This window comes from Podarcis pityusensis (genome assembly GCF_964106645.2).
Source record: "Podarcis pityusensis genome assembly, chromosome: 17".
NCBI lineage: Eukaryota > Metazoa > Chordata > Lepidosauria > Squamata > Lacertidae > Podarcis > Podarcis pityusensis.
The window spans coordinates 8711380-8734050 of NC_138042.1; the positions used below are offsets into that span (position 1 = coordinate 8711380).

Sequence of the window (22671 nt, forward strand, 5' to 3'; positions counted from 1 at the left end):
TCCAACTGCTGAATGCTGCCATTATGACAAGAAGTTAATATGACAAGAGGTAGTGACTATGCTTCCTCATTTGGCACTTGGCCTGGTCATGGTCTCAGCTCCTTTTTGAGAGCTTGAATATGAACAAAGTTTTAGCAGAACTGCCCAAGCTGTAGAACATGGACTTTCCCTCTTTGCAGATCTTCCCCTTAGTAGCTGTAGCCCAGATTTTGCTTTACAGTCCCCCCCCCCAAACTGTGTGTGCTTTATCTGACACATGCTTGTAGAGACAGCTGGAAATCAGGATATCGAAATGTGTATGTACCAAGTCCTTTCCAAACATTTGCCTCCTACCAGAGTTCCCAAAATACAGCTTTTGGTAGGAAAAGGGTCAACGTAAAACCAACCCATTGTCCTCTGGTGTTCTAATGCTCAACAACATTTTAAGATCAACAGCAGCCCTGCTTGTGGGTTCTTTTGAAGAGGGCATGAGACACAGAAGGATTGGGGATGAAGAGGGGACAATAATATGATTATAATGGAAGAGAAGAGGAAAGGTTGACAAGAATTCAAGGCGCAGAATTTTTTAAAAATGCTTAATTTTCGTGCTGTGGGGAGAAGTGGCAATCGTATCCCGCCTACAAGCCAGTTCCCACCATGCAGGAGAAAGACCCCTCCTCCCAAAAAATACCCCAATATTTTGGTATAAGCAGGGTGGTGAAAGGTACAGAAGTTCCCCTTCCAACTTGTTACTTTCCCACAGGCCATGATGGTAAAGCTGACAAACTATGCTCTACATATCAGTAGAATTGCAGCGATTCCTATTTACTCTAATCACAGACTTGTGGTCGAGACACTTTTACTGAATGTAACATGGGCTACAAGTTTATTCCCCACACAAATTGGGAGAACCCATTCACCCATGATCTCTCCAAAAGGTGTAGGGGCTAAAGCGTCCATACAAAACAGCGGAATGGCTTGACAGGCACTTTCCCCCAAAGGAACCAAAAGCGTGGAGAATAGAAGCCTGAAAGGCCCAGTTTTCCAACAAGCAGCAGTGCTAATAAATAGGGATGTCTCTGAAGAGAGGAAAGTTTCTGTGGACTAAGCATCCAAGCGGCAGAGCGGGCTGTCATATACCATCTGCAGATTGACTTTGTGACCAACCAGTTCCCGGATATTATTGATGCCATACCTGATCATGGTGGGCCTGAAAGAGAAGAGGGAGGAATCTCCAGTCATACCACTTTCACGTCCCTAGCATTTTTCAAAAGGCAACAACACAAAGCAGACATTAAAATAAAATTTGAAAAATAGTATTAATGTACTAGCAAAAAGTCACAGCGAAGTACAACTAGAGCAGGATAGGTTTGTCCAAACTATCCCAACAAATGGATCTTTCCCCCATACCCTTTGGCATTCTAAATATGGGATACACCTTTGACTCAACTTCTGTGGCCCAACACACAGGCTACAGCACTGCTGATGCTCACAAGCCTGATCTGGGAAAACAGCCTGTCTGAGGGAAAGAGGTGAGTGAGGTTTAATCCTGCAGAGGCGAGGAAGGCACATGGCTTTGGGTCATGCAGCCGCACGACAGAGATTTATAGTCTTGGGAGACAGAAGGTGCCAATTTGTAGACTGAAGCTTTATTGAGATTAGTTCCAGCCTCTGCTGACTTAAGACTCTTAAAAGGGTGCAACATGCATTAGTCCTTGGTCCCTGACAGAGACAGGCAGCCCCCAGGCTTGGGGCCCTTCCGGACAGGACACTATAGCAAAAGGTTGCTTAACCTGGGCACACATTCCAGCCAAAACACTTACCGTTCCAAAGAAAGGCCCCAGGCGATGACGGTCACCCCATCAGGCAGACCCATGGGCAGCAGCATCTCTGGGCGGAAGACTCCTGAATTGCCCACCTCCACCCACTTCTTTAATCCTGGAAGAAAAGTTGTATTGTTAGGCTAGTGAAGTGGGTCAGGGTGGAACAGCAAAGCCACATGCCTAGGCAGAGCCCAAGCTCTGGGGTTGCTGGAGTCCAATCTGAACAACACCCTGGGACAGAGGGCAAGTCAGAGATATGGACACCTCCCACCCATAAAGAAAAGCGCCAACACAAAGCAGGTATTTTTATGTCAGGCTGCTCATGCACAACACTTTCCCAGGTCAAATCAAGGAAATCATTTCAGCTGACTTATTGGAGCCCACTGCAACTTGTGAGGCTGTGACAGCAGCTGTAAGGGGCAAAGGGTGAATGCTGACTCTGTGTTGTCGTAGCCTTGTGAGCTAATTCAGGATGATGTTGATGTCTGAAGTCCTAAATGGTTTGGGCCCTAATATAAAAGACCACCATACTAGCAAAAATGAGGACGTAGAGGCATTCTTTATGGTTGTGCCTCCGTTCTGTGGCTCCTGCTGCTTCGAAGCTTAAGAACCTTTAAAAACAATGAAACATTTTTAGCGGATGCTTTGCACACCCAATCTCTCTTCCAGTGGTTCTCTTCACCTGCCTCACCTGCCCTTCCCCACTCCCAGAATAGGGTTAAGGAGCATTTGCTTCTCTGTTGCCTTTATCAATTCACTGACTTCATTATTCTCATGTTTTATAGAGAAAAGGGGCATTATGAGGATTAAACCTGAAAGGCAAGAAGGTATTGGTTTCAAGTAAAATCAAATTCATCAGCCTTGCATTTCAAATGAAGGGCTGGGGAGGTTGCCATGGTGTTCGGGGCACGTCCTTTAAATATCAGGACACATGGAACCTCCAGAAATAGAAAGGCCTATGAATAGGTGGCATACTCTCAGACTACTGTTGACACAGTGGAAAAGTATCCTAATTTACAGCGCATTATCAGGGCGAAGAATTTTTGCAACTGCATGAGTCATAAGGGGATTATGAAAGGCTAATTCAGGGGCAGTTGGAATTCCTTCTTAAGGCACTGAGTGTGCAGCTGCCTTCTTGGCAAAGGTGGAAAACTGAAATTTCTCACAGGTAAGAATGCAAGTAGAGTTCAGAGTGCTTGGACTGCTTGCCCTGTTCCCTCAAAAGCCACCCACGATTTACAGCCTTTCCTTGGTGTACCTGACCTCTGCTGCCAGTAACGCTGGCTGCTATTCAGCTCAGCTACTAGGCAACTTGCTTTGATTCCCAAGGGCAGGAGCAAAGAGATACTGCCAGGGACATGGAGGACTCCTGTGGCACAGCGTCACGGTTCCACAGAACAGTACACGGCTATCTTCCTGCACTCACCCTGGTGGTAGCTGAACACCTCCATGCTGGGCTCTGTGTAAGGATTGTAAGCGGGTTTGAAGCGCAGCTGGGTGATTCCTGCCACAGAGAGAGAGAGAGAGATGAATGGAGCTGGGAGGCTGGTCCCTGAAAACTCAGAAGACAACCACCAAGGAGCCTGTTTCCTGCCAGACTGCTTCTCAACTGGAGTCCACTCTGTATCCTCCCTCTTATTCAACAGCTCTTACCCATTTTGGTGAAAAACTCTTTCAAGACACCCATCAGGTCGCCCAGTGTCAAGCCATAATCGGCTACCACCCCTTCAATCTGGTGAAACTCAGCCAGGTGGGTGGCGTCGAGTGTCTCGTTCCTGAAGACACGGTCGATGGAAAAGTATTTGGCGGGGGTGAATTTCTCCTGCAGGAGAAGAAGCAGTTGTCACAGTTCCACACTTTGGATTGGTTCAAGTACTTCAGTCTCAGCAGGCAGGCAGACCATCCCAGCCTCAGAGCGTTTTTATCCTACCAGCTTTAGATTACTATTATTAATTGAACTTGTATTCCTCGCTCCAATCTGACAGTTCCTAGGTAAATGAAGCCTGGCATTACTTTATATGGAAACTCTTCAATGACCTGTTGTTTTGTCAGCCTTCATAGCTAGGATACATCTAGGCAGGAAAGAGTTTTTACTGGATAGTTACCTGCTGCGCCAGCTGATAGAGCATGCGAGCACTGGCGGATGTGGTGTGCGTCCGAAGGAGGTTCTTCCGAGCCTCCTCCAGCTTCCACTCATATCTGTACCTGGGAGGGAAAGATTGAGATGTGGGGTGTGACTCCAGCAGTTAATATCTGAGGTACAGGAGCTGAAACAGGCCCTGTGATGGGTGCTATTGCTTGGAAAATGAAGAGAAACAGTTTGCCTACTAGACTCAAGCTTCTTTTTTGAAGGGTCTCCCATTTCCCAACAGCATGATACAGATTTGGGATTTCCCTTCCTTACTTATCAAAATCCCAACTCCTCTGCTGTTTACAAATGAACATGGACCCCATGGCTATTTCCAAAAGCACTGTGGCCCAGATGACAGCACCTGCCAATCAACTCCTCTCTCCACCTAACCTTGTAGCACAAGTGTCACAGAGAGAAGTGCCCCCATCACCCTCCAGACTTGGGAATGGGAGAAAACTCTATGCTATATGCTGCAGCAGCAAACCATTTGTTCTCCTGTACAACACGTTGCACACTAATGTGAGCTGACTGGTGCGGAGATGCTTTTCATAACCTTTTCGCACTTCCAGGCCCAGCACTAGAACTGCAGAAAAAATGCTGTTGAGTCTTACCCCTGAGAGCCGTAACCTCCTTGTGAATGAACCCTCTTTACCCTCTTCAGGTAATCCATGGGGAAGTCGATGGCTTCAGCAGGATCTAGAAGGAAGAAGGCACATGCAAGTGACTGGGCATATGGGGCTCCAGACTGTCCAGTAGCGAAAGAAAGAGGCTGGAGTCAGCCCCTTACTACTCTCCAGATAAAGAGATAAAGAGAGGAGAGGCCTGCCGACTATCCATAGCAAGATAGGTAGCCATTCCACTAAAGCCCGTAAGATATGAAACACCCAACACAAAGAGAAGAACATATGTTAGATACTTGGGGCTCAACTGGCTCCCAAAATGAAGCTGTCCCAAGATCCTGATCCACAGCCTCTTTGCCAGCTATGAAACTGGATACAAAGGTCATGCGTGGCCCAAGCAGTGTGACTGACCCTTTAGGAAGAAGGTGTCATGCTGGTCCCGAGCTGGATGCTGCTGTGGCTGGAAGAGGGCGTCAAAGTTCCAGAAGGAGCTCTCAATGAAGTTATTGGTGGGCATTTCTGTAAAACTGAGAAGGGAAACACACAGCCATTAAGCAAAGTTTTTTTCAAGGGTTGATCCACTGAAATTAATTAATTAAAATGATTAATTTAGACCCATTAATTGCAATAAGTCTATCCCCACCCCCACCCGTTAATATGGCAGATCACAGAAGACTGGCTAATGACGATGAACACAGGGCAGGGACATCAAGATGTACTCAAGCCTAGAAGAGCAGCGGGGGGAGGTTTGCTCCCGTCCCAGTGCTTTGCCAGCACAGTCTTCGTCACATGGAGTTGTCTGCATGGGCAGGTAAATGACAAATGCTAGCCCAGTCTCCTCAGCAGACTGTGCCATGACGTCAAGCTTGGGCTACAATGCACTGCCTCCTCCGAGGAAAAGAAGCAAGGATGGGCAGAATTCCCAAGACAGGCGTGTACTGAATCTACAGCCAGCTGTGCAGGCCTCATGGGCATGTACCACGCACACGGCATGGTAGAACACACCTCACCACCCGCAATCACCATTTTGTCACACCCACATACCCCAATATTTTGCAGACACTGAAGTACACACCCCATTTCAAGGAAGATCTGCCGGAACTGGCTGCGGACCTTGAGGAGTGGGTGGAGATGTCCGCTTTCAGGCATAATGCCCAGTGCCTCAAAGTTATACGCCTTGAACTTCAAATCTTTCCAGGAGCCACTGAAAGTTTAGGAACAAGTGTAGGGAAAACAGGGGGGAAAGTTAACTTTGCAATGGGCTGCGGGTCTTTTCAGATCACCTTCCATGCAGAACTAGGAATGCAGAGAAGGCAGCTACCAACAAGTAATGGGAAGCAGAGTGGTCAAGAGTTGTGCTGAGATTTGTTACAAAGCGGTTAATGTCTACGACAGCAATCCCACAACAGCCGAGTGGGTATTTGGCAAATCTTGATTCTATGGTTTGAAGCCAGCATTTTCACAGCCAAGGTTCACACCCGGAACCCAAGAGCAAACTGAAATGGCAACTAAAGAGACACAGACAGACCATGTTAGTCCGACTTTAAACAAGGACTAGAACAGTTCCTTACCTGGCAATCATCTCTGGAGTGAGGTCCGTTTCCTGCTTGCTAACTGTGGTACTGAAAGCATTTCCTTTACTGATCCAGTATGTCTTAATGGTCCTGAAAGCAAATATAAACTTGTTTCGAAATACAACAAGCACAGTAAACAAGAGGTCCTGCAGTCTAGTGGATACAATGCTAGAGAGGTGGGTTCAAATCCCAACACAGATATAGATCTAATCAGACACAAGTGTGCGAGTGCGCGCGCGCGCACACACACACACACACACACACACACACACACAGCCTCAGCTCCCTCCTGACAATGCAAGCAACAATAAATGAGGTAACTGCAAAGCACTTTCCAAACAGGAAATTTTCTTCCAATGTTCAGGCACACATTCAGATACCCTGAGAATGCACAATGAACTAATCTGCTCATTGAGACTGTAGAACATTTCTACTGCAAAAGGGTGAAATTAGTCCTGAAAACATAGATCATCCCATGCAGAGTGGGATGACAGAGGCTCAACTCACACTTCTGCCAGGAGTTTCCGCTTCTTCAGTTCATTCTTGTCCTTCTCTTCTAGTTTGTCACCCTCACCCTGCTCCACCTGCAGCAGCTTCTCTCTGACAGAGTCCTGCACAGTCTCCACCTAGAAGGGGGGGGAAAGGAAACTTCAGAGCCCTGATGCCGTCTTCCCCATCCCAACATCCTTGGATTGAAACCAACACTGATCTGCACTGTCCAACCCCTTTTCTGACACAAAGCCTGCAGAAACCCAAACCCAAACCAATAAGGAGTAAGGATTACCCACCGCCCGGAAGACTCGGGGTCCACCTTCTGCGGTCTTGTCTAGCTGGATCCACTTATTGGACATTGCTTTGCTGAATCCCACCTTTCCACTTGGCAGCTTCTACAGTGAAAAGAACCAAAAATGACACTGTCAGGTATCCAAAAGCCGCTTAATCAAATAAGCCCACAGGGAAGATAACCTCAGTAAACTTTTACCATCAGCTCACTCTGGACCAGGCCTTCAGGGGGGATGCTGTTAAACACTCGAACTTCATGGCTCCCTTCCTGGACAATTTCTTTGCCCTCAGGTGTCAGCTCCCACTTCTTGGATGTGCATTGCTCAGCTTCAATCACCTAGAGAGGACAATTGAGAACATCAGCACGGGTAGAAAGGGTCTGAAAGGAGGTGGGGGCTGGAGCTTGAAGCAGAAAAAAGGGAGTGTTATAAGGCAGTATTTGAAAGACAACTGAATACTTGTGGTCCTATCTGAAAAGACCCCAATTATCTTACAGCTCATTGGTTTTTACTGTCCATCTGGAATATTTGTTTGTGTAGAACCCCACCCTGATCCAGTCCTAGTTTTTGCTGAAAGGGCTAACATATGCCTGTGCTAAATCACTTCAGATTGTAGCTAGGGGTTCACATGGCAACTGATTTTCCATGCAATCAATCAATAATCCTTGCACATGAAAAACAGGCATATCAGCCAGAAAAATTCTAGCAATATCTTCTTTGTCATATGTTATCATACTTCCATCATGTAATACACTTGTAGCCTGAAATGGAACAGCACAGACACAGTCTTATTGCCTCAGTGAAAGAAGGCCACAGCTGAGAGCTGGAGATTTTAGGGTGCTTTCAATGCCCCCCACCATATCAATGCTGAGATAAACCACTGAGATTTCTCCCTAGCAAGCCTTCAAAAAAAGTCTTTACTAGGATTTCATTTTCTTAGGAAACTGCTCTTCAGTCAGAACAAGACTGAACTTGCTTTTGGAATGCTCTCCCCAGAAGACACACATGGCACCATCACTATCTATCTTTAGGCACCAGTCAAAAACCTTTTTCTTTGGTCTTTAATTTTCTGTGGCCTTCTTCAGTAGGTGGGATGTGTATGTACTGCCTTGTTATAAATATGAATGTATTTTTAGCTTTCACTCAGTTTTAGTCCTCTGTTGAGTTAAATTTATGTGTTATTGTTTGTAAGTCACCTGGAGATCCTTTTAATTTATAAAGTGACAATATAAAGTACAATAAACATAAATAATAACAACCATCATTTCATGACACAGTAATTCAGTTTTACTAGCAAACCGGAGGTCAAACTAGCCCCTTTCCAGCCCCAGGAGGAGCACAGAGAGTTTTTGCACAACACACCTACACACTGCAGTTGACAAACTGACGTGTCGTGACACACAGTTTGGAAAGCTCTGCTGTAGGACATGACTATGTTAGAGGACAAGTGGAAACTTTGTGAAGGAGCACTTTGGAAAGACATTTAACAAAAAGAGAGCATTTTAATCCTCACAATCCTGTCAAGTTGGTTAGGCTAACATCTATTTGTCCAGGGTTGCTCTCTAGGCTTGGAATGGCCAACCGGTGGCTGTCCAAATGTTACTGGACAGCAAATTTCACCATCCATGACCATTGGGTATGTTGGTTAGAGCTCATGAGAGCTGCGAGTCTGTCAACATTTGAGTGCCACAGATTAGCCACCCCTGTTCTAGTCTTTATAGCTATGGATGGATTTTAATTTGGTTTTCCCAAGTACAAATCTTACACTTTATCAACTACTCCATACTGTTTCATAGTGGGGTAGGAGAGCTGGGGGGGGGGGGGTGGAATCACATATGCAAACCAATGCACCCCTTTAGTTTCAGACAGTACATAAGTAGACAAATCTAAAAGGCCCACAGGACACAAATTTTCACAGCCCTCCATCAGCTATAGTGGCTCACTTACCAGAAGAAATGTATTTAGCATTAACTGTGGAAGTGTATACAGTACTCGATTCTAACCAAACTAAGCCCCCTAGAGCAACATCAGGCTGTTGGGTTTTGTTTTTTTTAAAAGTAAGGCTCTTCTCTCTGTTTTGGCCCAGCCTGTGAAGCAGCAGCAACTGCAGAACACACGTGGCTTGCTTTCAAGACCAGCCTTTCCCAACCTTGGGTGCCCGTCCTGACGTTGGACTACAACTCCCATCATCCCTAGCTGCTTGTCATGCTACCTGGGGATGCTGGGAGTTGTAGTTCAAGGACATACGGGGGGGAAAGACCCAAGGTGGAGAAAGGCTGCTGAGTCAAACCGAACCTGAAATTTGGGGATACAACACTGCAACTCTCGCTTTCACACCTGAGGGAAATGTTAAAACAAAGCAAAGTCCACCCCCCATTCAAAAAAGGAATTAAAGGAGTGTGCCCATCTACCCTTTTAATAACTCTGTGGGGATCCTACGCTCCGCCCCCTGTCATTTTCTTAAAGGAGCCATAGAGCGCCGCTCTACTACCAAGAGAACACAGGCCAGCACGCATGCGCAGTTCTCCTGTCCCCCCCGCCTCAGGTACGCAGAAGCGTCCCTCTTCCTTCCGAGGGCAGGTAAGGATGACGCCACTCCCGCGACGGCTCACAGGGGCGTGGCCAGAGACCGCCACGCCCACTTACCTCCCCCAACGACTGCAGGCTCTTCACGGCCCCGACCAGCACCTGGTGGTCCAAGCCCAGCGCCGCAGCCGCCTCCAAGCTGCAGAGCCTCGCTTCGCCTTGGGCTCCTGCTAGCTCTAGTCTCTGCAGCAGGAGCTCGGCCGCTGACCCAGGACCCGCCGCCGACTCCACGGTGGGAGCCATGTTCCCGGCAACGACCGACAAGGAGTTCCTGCGTTGGCCGGAAGCGGAAGTGACGATCTGAGCACAGAGTTTTTGACGTTTATGTGCTAGAGAGCCTCCATTGTGAGATTACTGTACGGAGGGGCGGGGGGGGGGGGAGAGAATAAACCGGGCGATAAAATTAAATTGTCTGAGGTGGGAAGACAGCATATTCCAGCTCCTCATCCACAGGTAGAAGAACAAGTGTAATAGTGTAATTACACAGGAGTTTAATTTTTTTTTTGGGGGGGGGGATAACAGTTTTCAGTGCTTTGAAATTCAACTGCCCCCCCGCCTCCACCTCACAACAGCAGTTGGTTGGTTTGTTTCATAAAATTTTATCCACCGCTTGATTGCAAAAAGCAAACAAAATCAAAAGCGGTTTACAAAAGGATGAAACAATAAAATCAGGGGGGGGGGGAGGAATTCACAACCTTGCTTTAAAACATTTAAAAAGTTAAGATACTAAAACGGGTTGAGATTACCTCAGCTTTCCGAGCATCCGAGTAGGCTTGCCTAAACAGGAATGATTTTTGGCAGGTGCCAAAAAGAGTAGTATGGTGAAAGCGCCTACTTGATCTCAACAGGCAGGGAGTTCCAAAATGCAGTCTTTCTCCCCACCCCGAAATGCTTGCATCTTTTAAAGGCAGGGTTCCTAAATAACTTGCAACAGGGAAAGTTGGAACAGCTGAAAGGTCACAGTGGTAAGGAGGGCCTCACCTGTTGAATTTCTTTCGTGAGCCATGTTTCAAAGGCAAGGAAGTGTTGGTTAAAGTTCCCCTTTTTGCTGCATTACAGGCATATTTTATTCCCTCACAGCCCACAGAGTATGAAGCTGTGTCCCTCCAGATGTTGCTGCGTTGCAACCCATAGTATTTAACCATTGTCCATGGTAGCCAGGGCTGATTTGAGTTGGAGTCTAACCGTGGCATGCAGCTGTTCTGTTTGCAGGTTTAGAGGAGTGACACAAGCTTGGTGTAGCTTGGTCAAACGGAGAAGACGACAAACCGGTTTCTATCTACAGTTCCCAGGTTCTTTGGGGGAAACCCTAAATTTATGTTTTTAATGTATGCTGTGGCATACATTTATCCTTTCCTGCTTTGAAGGCTGTGCAGAAATTCTATAGACACTTTCCTCCCAGATGGGGCAAAGATAGCTGCATCTGCCAAACTTCTGAAAGGAAAAGGCACCATTTTGGCTGAAATGGAACACTATCTGCAATACCAAAGCAAAGAAACACTCTTATTGGCATTTGCAGCCTGTTAGAAAACAGCTTTTCGTCTCTAAGGACATACAAATGCCAATAACAAAAAAAGCTTTTTCTAAAGCTTTTTCTTCCTCCCTCCCCAGCTGTTTAATGTCTCTACAATTGCAACAAAACATGTCCCTCTACAACCACAGCAGGCACTGCAAGCATCCAGCAGGCCAAAGGTGCACTCCTCCATTGCCTCCCAAGACAGATGACAACAATACAACAGCCACTAGCCAACGGCCAACAGTGGGCAAAATAACTCTTATGGTTAGCCACTATGTCAGTGCAAGCAAAAAACAGAGGCCCTAACCCTCCTCTGCTGTATTAAAAATTTCATGTTCAGGAATCCAGCCACAACCAGGAGTGAGTGATTTGTCCAGATCTTTTGTTTTTATCCCCCTTGAAGAAATAGCTCAGTGGGTACCATTTTTCTGTATGGCAAAATAGGTGATCAGTAGGTTTCAACATGTTTGGTTATAGCGCCACCTACTGATACTCTGAGAAAGGGGTGTAGCAGCTCATTATTTCTGTATGTGTATATACTTAAAATTCAAGTGCTAGTTTCTTAACCTAGCTTAAAATAAGGTGAGCTTTTATTGATCTGCGGTGGGTATAAAGGACGGTGTGGCCATACAAGACCAGTCATATTACAAACCTATACTGTGAAGAAATAAATACTTTGTAGTATAGGTAAAGTTAAAAGGACCCCTGACCATTAGGTCCAGTCGTGGACGACTCTGGGGTTGTGGCGCTCATCTCGCTTTATTGGCCAAGGGAGCTGGCTTACAGCTTCTGGGTCATGTGGCCAGCATGACTAAGCCGCTTCTGGCGAACCAGAGCAGCCCACGGAAACGCCGTTTACCTTCCCACCAGAGCGGTACCTATTTATCTACTTGCACTTTGCCGTGCTTTCGAACTGCTAGGTTGGCAGGAGCAGGGACCGAGCAATGGTAGCTCACCCCGTCGCGGGGATTCGAACCGCCAACCTTCTGATCAGCAAGCCCTAGGCTCTGTGGTTTAACCCACAGCGCCACCACTTAATTTATGTGGGGGTTTATGTTCTAGGGATAGTGTGTAAAGCAAAAAATGTGTATAGTCAAAACACATTGGGTTCAATGGCAATTGCCATTGCCAAAGTCTTTTTTCCTGGATGCCTGTCCCCTTTCCACCACCCTTTTATTTTTATTTTTTATTTTTTATTTTTTTGCCAAGCACGTAAACCTGAAAGCATGTAGGTTAAATGCACATAAGTTGTGAGTTACCTGTATAGCTAATCTACTAGGGCAGCTGACCAACTGGAGCTCTGCAGTCTTAGCAAGTTGTCAGAATTGTAGTAAGCAAACACTAGCTGATGACCCACAGAAGTGTTGGCTATAGCGCTCTGTGAATGTGGAGACATGGAGCACTCACCCTTGGTAATAATAAATCCATGAAGGCAACTGGCAGCACTTTGATGGGTGCAGTGCATTTTGTGAGATTAATGTGCACTCATTTGTCAGCTGTCACCATGCAAATGAGCCAACCATCCCAGAACAGTCCCACAAGTGAGTGATGGTTTCGACAGTGCAAAAAGAAAGTGGCTTCTCTCTTCATACCTCTTGCCTTTCACAAAATGTCTCTAGTCTAATAAATAATAATAATAAGTCCATTTCCTTCATGGCAACTCAAAGCGACTTACAATATTGTAAGCAAAAAACCAAAGAAAGTAAAACCAGCAATTATTTTTTTAATCTACATTATGCAAAAAGGCCATAGATATGTAAAAGCCAAAGGCCCAATTAAAAAGGAATGGTTTTGCCTGGCACCTAAATATATGTAATGATGGTGCCAGATGCGCCGTTCCAAAAGTGGACAGCCACCACTGAAAAAGCCCATTCCCTTGTTGCACCCTCTAGACCTTCAGTGGAAGAGAGCACGTGAGGAAAGGCCTCAGATTATGATCACAGGTATATGGTTCCATATGGTTCTTTATATTGAACGTGTTTTCAAAGCTGTGTCTGATGAGATTTGTGGCTTAGTAAGTATTCAGACAGAGTAAGTCCCCTATTTCCTAGATACTAGGAAGTAATGTCAAGCTACATACCTGTTTCTTCAGAGGGAGTGTAAGTCTTATCAAGTCTACCTTCCATTGGAGCAGGGATGAGGAACCTGCCTCCCTCCAAATATTGTTAGACTTTCAACTCGCATCAGCCCCTGTCATCTTGTCCAGTGGTTAGGGATTTGAAGGGCCACAGGTTCCCCATTCCTGCCTTTTTGAGAGCTTGTGCTAGCTATGATGTAGCCTTGCTCTTGTGCTAACTATGATGTAGCCCCGTATGACTTCTCTTTAGGCTACTTTTTTAAAAAATAAACAACAAATAGAATCATTAGACACCCAGGACAGGAATTATGCAGAAGAGAGAACATCAGCAAGGACAGCAGGCTAGGTAAAGATGAGAAGCTGCACTTGCTGAAATGCCCTTCTGTATACATTTGGGTATACAGGGACATGGGTGGCGCTGTGGGTTAAACCACAGAGCCTAGGGCTTGCCGATCAGAAGGTCGGCGGTTCAAATCCCCGCGACGGGGTGAAGTTGAGAAATAGTTACTGCTCTGGCGGGAAGGTAAACGGCATTTCTGTGCGCTGCTCTGGCTTCATCAGAAGTGGCTTAGTCATGCTGGCCACATGACCTGGAAGCTGTACACTGGCTCCCTCGGCCAGTAAAGCGAGATGAGCGCCGCAACCCCAGAGTCATCTGCTACTGGACCCAACAGTCAAGGATCCCTTTACCTTTTATACACTTGGTAAAAGTACAGGAGACATAGTCTCTGTATAGGGTCACCCGGGATGCCAACTACGATGATTTTTTCAGGGTTATTCAAAGTGGTGTGAACCTCTTCCAAAGTTGTAAAATACAGGGGGTGAAGTCTGGGGGATTTTGGAAGCATACCTTCTGTTCCCACAATCTTCAGAGACTGTTCATAAAGAAACAATTACGGTAACTTTGTTCCCCAGAGTTAGATGGCAGACTGTTGGGTACAGAAACTACCTGGGCTTCACATAATATGAAAGTCACTTGAATTACAAGGGCTTGCCCGTAGGGGACTTACGTAGAGATTGGGTGTGCTTATGTGGCATACCTGACGCCTGAACTTCACATGCCAGAAAGCCTTAGGTACGTCCTGGTCCCTGTCCTGTACATGTAGATAAGGACATCAGCATAACCAGCAGTCTCTCTGCAAGGCAGCCCTGATAGCCCAAGCAATCTAAGTTGTCTGTCTGGGGCAGCAGCAATATTTATCGGGGGGAAATACCGCAAAGGGACCTGGGGCATACCTATCAGATTTTGCACCACAGCCATTTGAGATGACACACTACACATCCACAGAACGGTCTGTTCTAGCCTTCTTAATATGTCACAATCTTCCCTGCATTAAGGCCTCCTCATCTCTCTCCTTCTCTGTCGCTGTCGCTCTTTTGGTTTATAAAGTCTTTCCCCTTTGGTCTTCAGAGCACCATCAGCCATACTTGACCGCTTTAAAGAATATTTCATTTTAAACACCAGCACCTCCAGTTCAGCTCCTTCTGTTCTTTTAGGTCCTGATTCCATATCCAACAGGACCCCCTCCCCAAAGTGTTGTGATGTATCAGTCCAGTGCAGGAGTGTGTTTGTGGCACCATCAAAAGCCCCACTTCTTCATAACTATTAAATATAAGGATTTCTTTGTTTAAAACATTATTTATTGAAAACATTTATATGGCACCCTTCATCATATTAGATCTCAGGGTGATGTAGAAAACACGAAAAAGCAATATGCCATCCCTGATCATCATTGCATTGTGCTGCATTCCACCTTATTTTTGCTTTCCAGCCATAGGATGACCTGGGCACTTTCAGCGGCTGTGAGGAAGTGAAGAAATCTGCACAGGCTTAAACTGCCACTTCCATACTGGCTCTCTCTCGCTCTCGCTCTTTCCCTTTCCTCCTCACCCCATCATAATGCCTCATCATCAATCCAGATCATTCTTGAGATTTCTGCCTCTTCATTCTGTTTTCTACAAAACTATTAAAGGCATAGGAGTGCTGTCTTTTGGGGCACCTGGTGAGAGTTTAGGATTGCCACATAAAAACAAACAAACTAGCCCAGTTCTTATAATCTTTAACAGAAGCCACTTGCAGGCTTCACTAGGTGAAGCTTTTCTCGGCATTATGATCACCAAGTTATATATTAAACTGAGTTATGTATCAGGAAACGTTTTGTCTGCTGTTGAACACACAGAGCATAAGGAAGCTGCCAATTTGGCTGTTATCAGACAGTAAGCATCCCAAGACAGACACTTTCCTTTTCTCTGGTGTACAAGTCTTGGTAGTGGGGTAGCAGACCTGGGAGCGGGAATCGCATCTGGCAAACAATGTGCCCCTTTGGTTTCAGATAGTACATGGGTAAGGGTAAGGGGACCCCTGACCATTAGGTCCAGTCGTGACCGACTCTGGGGCTGCGGCGCTCATCTCGCTTTATTGGCCGAGGGAGCCGGCGTGCAGCTTCCGGGTCATGTGTTCAGCATGACTAAGCCGCTTCTGGCAAACCAGAGAGTGCATGGAAACGCCATTTACCTTCCCGCCGGAGCTGTACCTATTTATCTACTTGCACTTTGACGTGCTTTCAAACTGCTAGGTTGGCAGGAGCTGGAACCGAGCAACGGGAGCTCACCCTGTTGCGGGAATTCAAACTGCTGACCTTCTGATCGGCAAGTCCTAGGCTCTCTGGTTTAACCCACAGTGCCACCCGCATCCCTTAGTACTTGGGTAGATAAGTCTAAAAAGCCCAGGACACAAATTTTCACAGACCTCTAGCTGCTATGGTGGCTCATTTACCAGAAGTAATGTATTTATTTATTTTTACTTTAGTCTGACCAAACTAGGCCTCCTTGAAGAGACTTGCAGGATCTGATTGAAGGTTATAGCAACTAGTCTAGTATCCTGTTAACTCGATGCCTATGGGAAGCCCACAAGTAAGATAGGAAGGCAATAACCTTCCTCCCTTAGCAGCTGGTATTCAGAAGCAACCTCTGAGCTGGAGATAGCAGCCTCTGATAATCTTATCCATGATTTCCTTCTTTGTTTTAAGGTTCTATTTTCTAATTTCTTCATAATCTCACACAGGCTGTGATCGTATGCACACCCACCTGGGGAGCAAGTATATTTGAATTACGCAGGCTTACTTTGAATAAATATGCACCGAATTGGCCTGTATGGCTCACAGCCCTGGTCTATTAATTTCCCCTCAAGCAATGAGCATGATGTGTTGCACAAGACTGTGGTTAATCAAATCCAGTGGAAGAACATCAGCAACGTCTGTCCTGGCACGGTGTTTAGGGTGTGCCTAACAGGGGTGATCTGTGTTAGCAGCACATCCAATCCATGCAGTACACACAGACGGAGTGCCTCAGCACCCAATCAGCTCCAGCCACTCCATGTGATTGCACCGTATGCACAGCTGGGTTCCTGCCCTAAATACAGCAAGTATTCCAGAAACAGGGACGTGGGTTTTCTCGAGATGCTACCTGCCTAGCCAGTTTCCAACTACTACAGGCTGTAGAAAGAACAGTCTGAGGCATCTAAAGAAACTGGCGTGGCTGCAGAAGAATAAGAAACATGCAGATGAGCTGAGATTTTAGAAGGGCCGTATAAGAAATGGAATAAAGGAGAAATCACGAAGAGTATATATGAGTAGCCAGCAATTGCAGGGAGAAGGTCAGGCAGGTCAAAGGACATACAACACATCCAATTCCTGCTCAGCTTGCTCCTATACCATTGTCAGACCCTCCAAGTATGCCTATTTTCCAGGGACAGTCCCGAATTTACAGAAGCTATCCCACTTTCTGATTTGATCCCGGAATGTCCCGCTTTTCCTTAGGACATCCCTATTTTCAGCGGAGAAATGTTGGAGGGTATGCGTTGTAACTAGGCGCAAACTATACCCACGGAAAGGGTGGTGCCTCAGGATACTTACCATAAGAGGCAATGGCCTAGGCTTCAACTCAGAAAACCAGGTCCTCACTCCACATGCTGGACGCACCCATGCCGTTTTGGGTATGCATTCTGAATTTGGAGCGATTGGCAGCCAATCAGCACATGCCACCAGCGGAATATAAACCCCTGCCTGCAGCAGACTCGGGTAGGGGATGCCCCTCACGGTGTGACACCCAGCCTCACACACCTCTCATGTTGGAGAGCTGTAGATCAGGAGGGGGTCTCCCAGAATGGGGCAGCACAGTAGAAGTGTGCATGGTATTTGAAGAGCACTCAGACCGGGGCCGGTTCAAGACATTTTGCTGCCTGAGGCAAAGGAGAAGATGGTGCCTTCCTCCAACACACATACAGAAGCCAATTGGCCTGGTAGTTGAGTCGTACTTCAATACTGATGAAAGGATAGTATCCTTCACTGCACTTGAGGGCAGCAGGCTAGTGTAGCGGGTACAGGGAGGCCTTGTGGCACTCATAGCTCTGTCTACTCCCCACTGCTCAGCATCTGCCACCTAAGGCACCTACCTGACTGCCTGAACCAAAGTCCTAACACTCACACTTGGAGCAAAATAATGAGCCAGCTCTCAGTTCATGCCTGCTTCCAGTCTGATATAAATGCTTTATGAAATCTCCATTCTGTGTCTAAATTTAGGGAGAGTGGGGGGGAAGCAGCCAAGATCTCTGATGAACTGCCATATCCTGTGTCTAACCACATACTCAGTTTGGGTTTTAGTGGCTTAACAGTTTCTGGACTAAGTATCCACAGGAATAGCATGAAGAACCCTTGCTCTGCTAATGCTTGTTATGAAATGCAGCAGAAATGTATTCATTGAAAGTAGTTGTATACTATTTTATAGTATTTATATACAGTGGTACCTCGGGTTAAGTACTTAATTCGTTCCGGAGGTCCGTACTTAACCTGAAACTGTTCTTAACCTGGAGCACCACTTTAGCTAATGGGGCCTCCTGCTGCTGCCATACTGTTGGAGCACGATTTCTGTTCTCATCCTGAAGCAAAGTTCTTAACCTGAAGCACTATTCCTGGGTTAGCGGAGTCTGTAACCTGAAGCGTATGTAACCTGAAGCATATGTAACCCGAGGTACCACTGTACTGTGTGCAGTATTTATGGGATATATGGGGCATTCGGGAAGGAGGAGTATCTGTGGTGGACGACATGTTGTGCTCCTTCGCTCTCTGCACTCAGCTCTCACCTGTGGCTCCTAGAAGCTGTCAGCATCCAATAGCGGCCCCACCCTGGGAATGGCTTTGACTCTAACCCTTGGATAGCTTGGATATAGAGCAGGGTCTTTCCAGCCTCCCATAGATTTTATTGAAACTTTTTGCCATACAATAAAAAACTAAATAAAGGGGGCGGGGGAGAGAAAGAGCGAAGAAAATACAGGGTCCTTCCATCATTACAGAACATTGTCTACTGATAACAACCAAAGAAAACCCAAGTTAGTATGTTCGTGAGAAATGGAAAAAATATATTTATCTGAACGGGTTTTTAAAAAGAGTCAGGTGGTAACTCATTTTTCACGGAACTATATATTCTGATGGGAGGGAAAGCCAGTAATACAGTTGCTCTACTCCCTGACTGGCTCAAACCCTTGGTGAGCTGGGGACTTCCTCTGCATTCAAAGAGAGGCTCCAGTGAATTGAATGGATGAGACCAATGGTGGGTCCAACAGTCAACTAAGCAGTTTCTGCATGTGCTGTAGAGGGAAATGAGGGGGCAGGTGGGGTTCATCAATCTGGGAAGGTAGCCCATCTAGCAGAAGGAAAACTGATCCTAAACATCTGCTGCCACACATTTGTAGGAAAGACTCTGGGAATAAACCCTAAGGAAAAGTCCAGACCTTTCAGAACATCTTTGGGAGAAGAAAAGGGTAAGGAGTAAACTTTACACAAATCTGGGCTGGAGTCCCTAAGACGGTTGGATGGTGCCTTGTAGGCCTCCCTCTGGCAACCCCTGCAACCAAGCTGGTGTGAAACATATTGCTCTGATTTTCTTTGGACTACATCTGTGAGGCCAAGAGGGGGGTCTCTGCAGCCACATTAGGTGTTGTGATTCTCCAGCAATTTTCCTTCAACCCCAGAAGCGCACTCCCATTTTCTATCGAGACAGACGGATGCCAATAAAACAATATTATACAGTATTGCTCATATAGAAGTGAAATTCCATAAAATGTATCCCCATAATTAGCACTGTTAAACTGTGGGTGAACATATCAGAAAACACAGCGATTCTTCAAACAGCTCTTGTTTATTCACAGGCCAGAACAGAACTGAACTGAAGGGTTCAGCCAGCCTGAGCTCCACTACAATGCAACTGTAACCACTTTCTGTAGCTATTCAATCACTGAACGTTACTTTCAATCCCTTATTTGCATATGTGGACCTGAGTGAAAACTACCTATGGTATCCCCCTGCTGGCCCAAGGTGAGAACTTCAGTACATAACAAGCACCAATAGAAACTATACATTAAAAATGGAAAAGACAAACAACTGTCTGCCTTGAAGCTTCTCCGCTCCCCTTGGGGCAAGTGGGTTTGTCTGAAGCCCCTGTTGTGGGGTCTGGGGTAGTATAATTGTGTTTTCATTTTGTATTTTGTTGTTGTGAACCTCCCGGTGCTCTTTGCATGAAGGGTGGTACACAAATCTAATTAATAAAATTGAAATTGAAAATTGCTCATCTCTGTTGAAGGGGTATTGCATTGTAGGGAGGACTGTACAAAAAAGGCCTTCTCATAAATAGGTGTTTTGTGCCATTTCAGCTGGGGTCAAATTACCATGGTCTCCCGCCCCATAAACCATTTGTGAGATAACTTTTGCCTCATATGTTGTTTTTATGGGTGGATAAATCAGATTGCCTTTCTTTTCCCATTTTCCAGTCCTGTCACCTTTGTTTATCAAAAGCCCCTGAGAGAAATTTCTGGAGCGTTAGAATTCTGTGTAATCAGTAGGCTGCAGATGATATACAGCTCTGTGTTTTATTTTCAACTAATACAAGGGCAGGAGGAGTGTGTTCTGAACCAGTGTTTGTCTGGGGGCCTAGTGAATTGGGCAAAGGTTGACTCCAGATAAGATGAAGCAGATGGTGGAGAGCCAATGGCTCTGGGGGAAATAGCCATTTTGAGAGCCTTGCAGTGCAATCATAGCATCTACTCGGATATGAAGCCCCACATGGAGCTCACTCCCAGGAAAAGTATGCATAGAACTGCAGGCTTAGTTTTGGAAATGCAGAATATAATTGGGACATAAAAGTCTAGTGGTGGCATACATTACTCCACGCAGCCCTGAAAGACTAGATCACCAGGCTTAGGGTATTCCTGGATCTAGCACTATTCCTGAAATCCAAAGTAGTGTCTTCAGCCAAGAATGCATTTTTTTAGCCATGTCTCATATGCTGGGTGGGCCTCTTATGGAAAACACAGACCTGGTTGCCTTTATACATGCGCGTGCAACCTCAGATACAGACTACTGCAATGTGATCTAATGCTGCTTTTGAAGACTGCTCTGAAATTCAAGCAGTTCTAACTCTAACCCAGATCCCTTTTTTGGCAGGCGGGGGGGGGGGAGAGAGAAAATAACATATTCAAGTGGTTCTGTAGCAATTGCATTGATTACCTGTTACCTTCTAGGTACAATTCAAGGTGCTGTTTTCATCTCCAACACTTTGAAGATACAGAGACTATGAGTATGCTGCATATATTTCAGATGCAATAATGCACACAGTTAATTGGGTGTAAGCCTGTTAACTCAGTGTGATCCGCATTTATTTATTATTTTACAAAAAAACTATATACCATTTCTAGAAAAAACCCCTGAAAGTGGTTTACAAAAAAAGATAAAACAATCAAATTCTCACTAAAAATGTACAATCATAATTTAGCTGTTAGAAAGTACCTCTCCCCATATGGCCCCACACTCCCCCATTAAGCTTTGCAGGAGAGGATGCTGTGTTTAATAATAATAATAATAATGATAATAATAATAATAATAATTTATTACTTATACCCCGCCCATCTGGCTGGGTTTCCCCAGCCATTCCTGCCCATTTGGAAACAGCTTATGATATAGAGCAGGGTCTTCCCTGCCTCCCATAGATTTTATTGAATTTTTTTGCCATACAATACAATAAAAAACCAAGCTAATCTAAATAAAGGGGGGGGGGGGAGAAAGAGCAAAGAAAATACAGGGTCCTTCCATCATTACATAACATTGTCTACTGATAACCACCAAAGAAAACCCAAGTTAGTATGCTTGTGAAAAATGGCAAAATATACTTTTGTGAACGGGCTTTTACAAACAGTCAGGTGGCAACTCATTTTTTAGAGGGCCTATATATTCTGATGGGAAGGAAAGCCAGCAATACAGTTGCTCTACTTCCTGACTGACTTCTGTGTCAGTTAAGACACAGGCAATAAGCTGTTGTGGGGACTACACGCCCTTTTTGGCCATGCCCACTGCTGGTGTATGCCCTCCTCTCTGCAAAGGTTGGAAGGTGCCAATACAGTCATTGGCATAGCTGTCAACTTTTCCCTTTTCTTGCGAGGAATCCTATTCAGAATAAGGGGATTTCCCTTTAAAAAAGGGAAACATTGACAGCTATGGTCCTTGGTCCTGAAAAGGTCTTCAAGGAGAATAATAGCAGTAGAGCATGGGTAGGCAAACTAAGGCCCGGGGCTGGATCTGGCCCATTCGTCTTCTAAATCCGGCCCGTGGACAGTCCCAGAATCAGCGTGTTTTTACATGAGTAGAATGTGTGCTTTTATTTACAATGCATCTCTGGGTTATTTGTGGGGCATAGGAATTCGTTCATTTTCCCCCCCCCAAAATATAGTCCGGCCCCCCACAAGGTCTGAGGGACAGTGGACTTGCCCCCTGCTTTAAAAGTTTGCTGACCCCTGCAGTAGAGGCTTGGGTAGAACTCTTGTCCTTTCTATACACACCAATGGCTTGCCCGCATAAGTGCAGGAGCGAGCGTTTAAGAGCTTTTTGTCTGTCTCCCCTGAGTCTGGAGCACCCACGCCAACCTGGCCAAGCCCTAGGTAAGCCCCTGGTTGAGGTGCATAGATAGGAGGGCTTCCTGCTGCCTGTTTGGTTCTGATGGGATCAAAGAAGCAGGGGTTTGTTTGACATATAACCTTTGGCTCTGCTTATCTGAGGGACGCAGGTGGCGCTGTGGGTTAAACTACAGCGCCTAGGACTTGCCGATCAGAAGGTCGGCAGTTCGAATCCCTGTGACGGGGTGAGCTCCCGCTGCTTGGTCCCTGCTCCTGCCAACCTAGCAGTTCAAAAGCATAAAGTGTAAGTAGATAAATAGGTACCACTCCAGAAGGTAAACGGCATTTCCGTGCGCTGCTCTGGTTCACCAAAAGCGGCTTAGTCATGCTGGCCACATGACCTGGAAGCTGTACGCTGGCTCCCTCGGCCAATAAAGCAAGATGAGCGCCGCAACCCCAGAGTTGGCCACGACTGGACCTAATGGTCAGGGGTCTCTTTACCTTTACCTTTATCTGAGGAGAGGTAGCTGAGCTGCGTAATAAGAAGGCCTACCTGGGATTGCTGACTGCAATCGAGAAAGTCTGAAGAGAAGCTCTGAGGGCTGCTGTGAGTTCCCAGTTGCCTATGGCTATGACAGAGCGTGG

The 22671-nt window shown here is 46.0% G+C and overlaps 1 protein-coding gene and 1 long non-coding RNA gene across 4 annotated transcripts; one reads left to right on the top strand and one right to left on the bottom strand.

The window, feature by feature from the left end:
• Positions 1-836: 836 nt before the first annotated feature.
• Positions 837-9778, bottom strand: FARSA (phenylalanyl-tRNA synthetase subunit alpha). Its single transcript, XM_080988213.1, has 13 exons — positions 9556-9778; positions 7110-7247; positions 6916-7014; positions 6635-6753; positions 6125-6217; positions 5629-5757; positions 4965-5080; positions 4545-4629; positions 3908-4007; positions 3456-3624; positions 3229-3306; positions 1803-1917; positions 837-1189 (listed from the first exon to the last, which is right to left on the bottom strand). The coding sequence occupies exons 1-13, from the start codon at positions 9736-9738 to the stop codon at positions 1084-1086; spliced, it is 1530 nt and encodes a 509-aa protein (XP_080844339.1). The 5' UTR covers positions 9739-9778; the 3' UTR covers positions 837-1083.
• Positions 9779-9801: 23 nt separating this feature from the next.
• On the top strand, positions 9802-19643 carry LOC308467011. 3 transcript variants are annotated; one of them, XR_013981072.1, is made up of 4 exons: positions 9821-9948; positions 11107-11254; positions 12904-12954; positions 19294-19643. It is a non-coding gene; the product is annotated as an uncharacterized lncRNA (long non-coding RNA). The 3 variants fall into 3 exon arrangements; XR_013981073.1 differs by lacking the exon at positions 19294-19643 and adding an exon at positions 16153-17103; XR_013981071.1 differs by lacking the exons at positions 12904-12954; positions 19294-19643 and having other exon boundaries at positions 9802-9948; positions 11107-11358.
• Positions 19644-22671: the final 3028 nt, after the last annotated feature.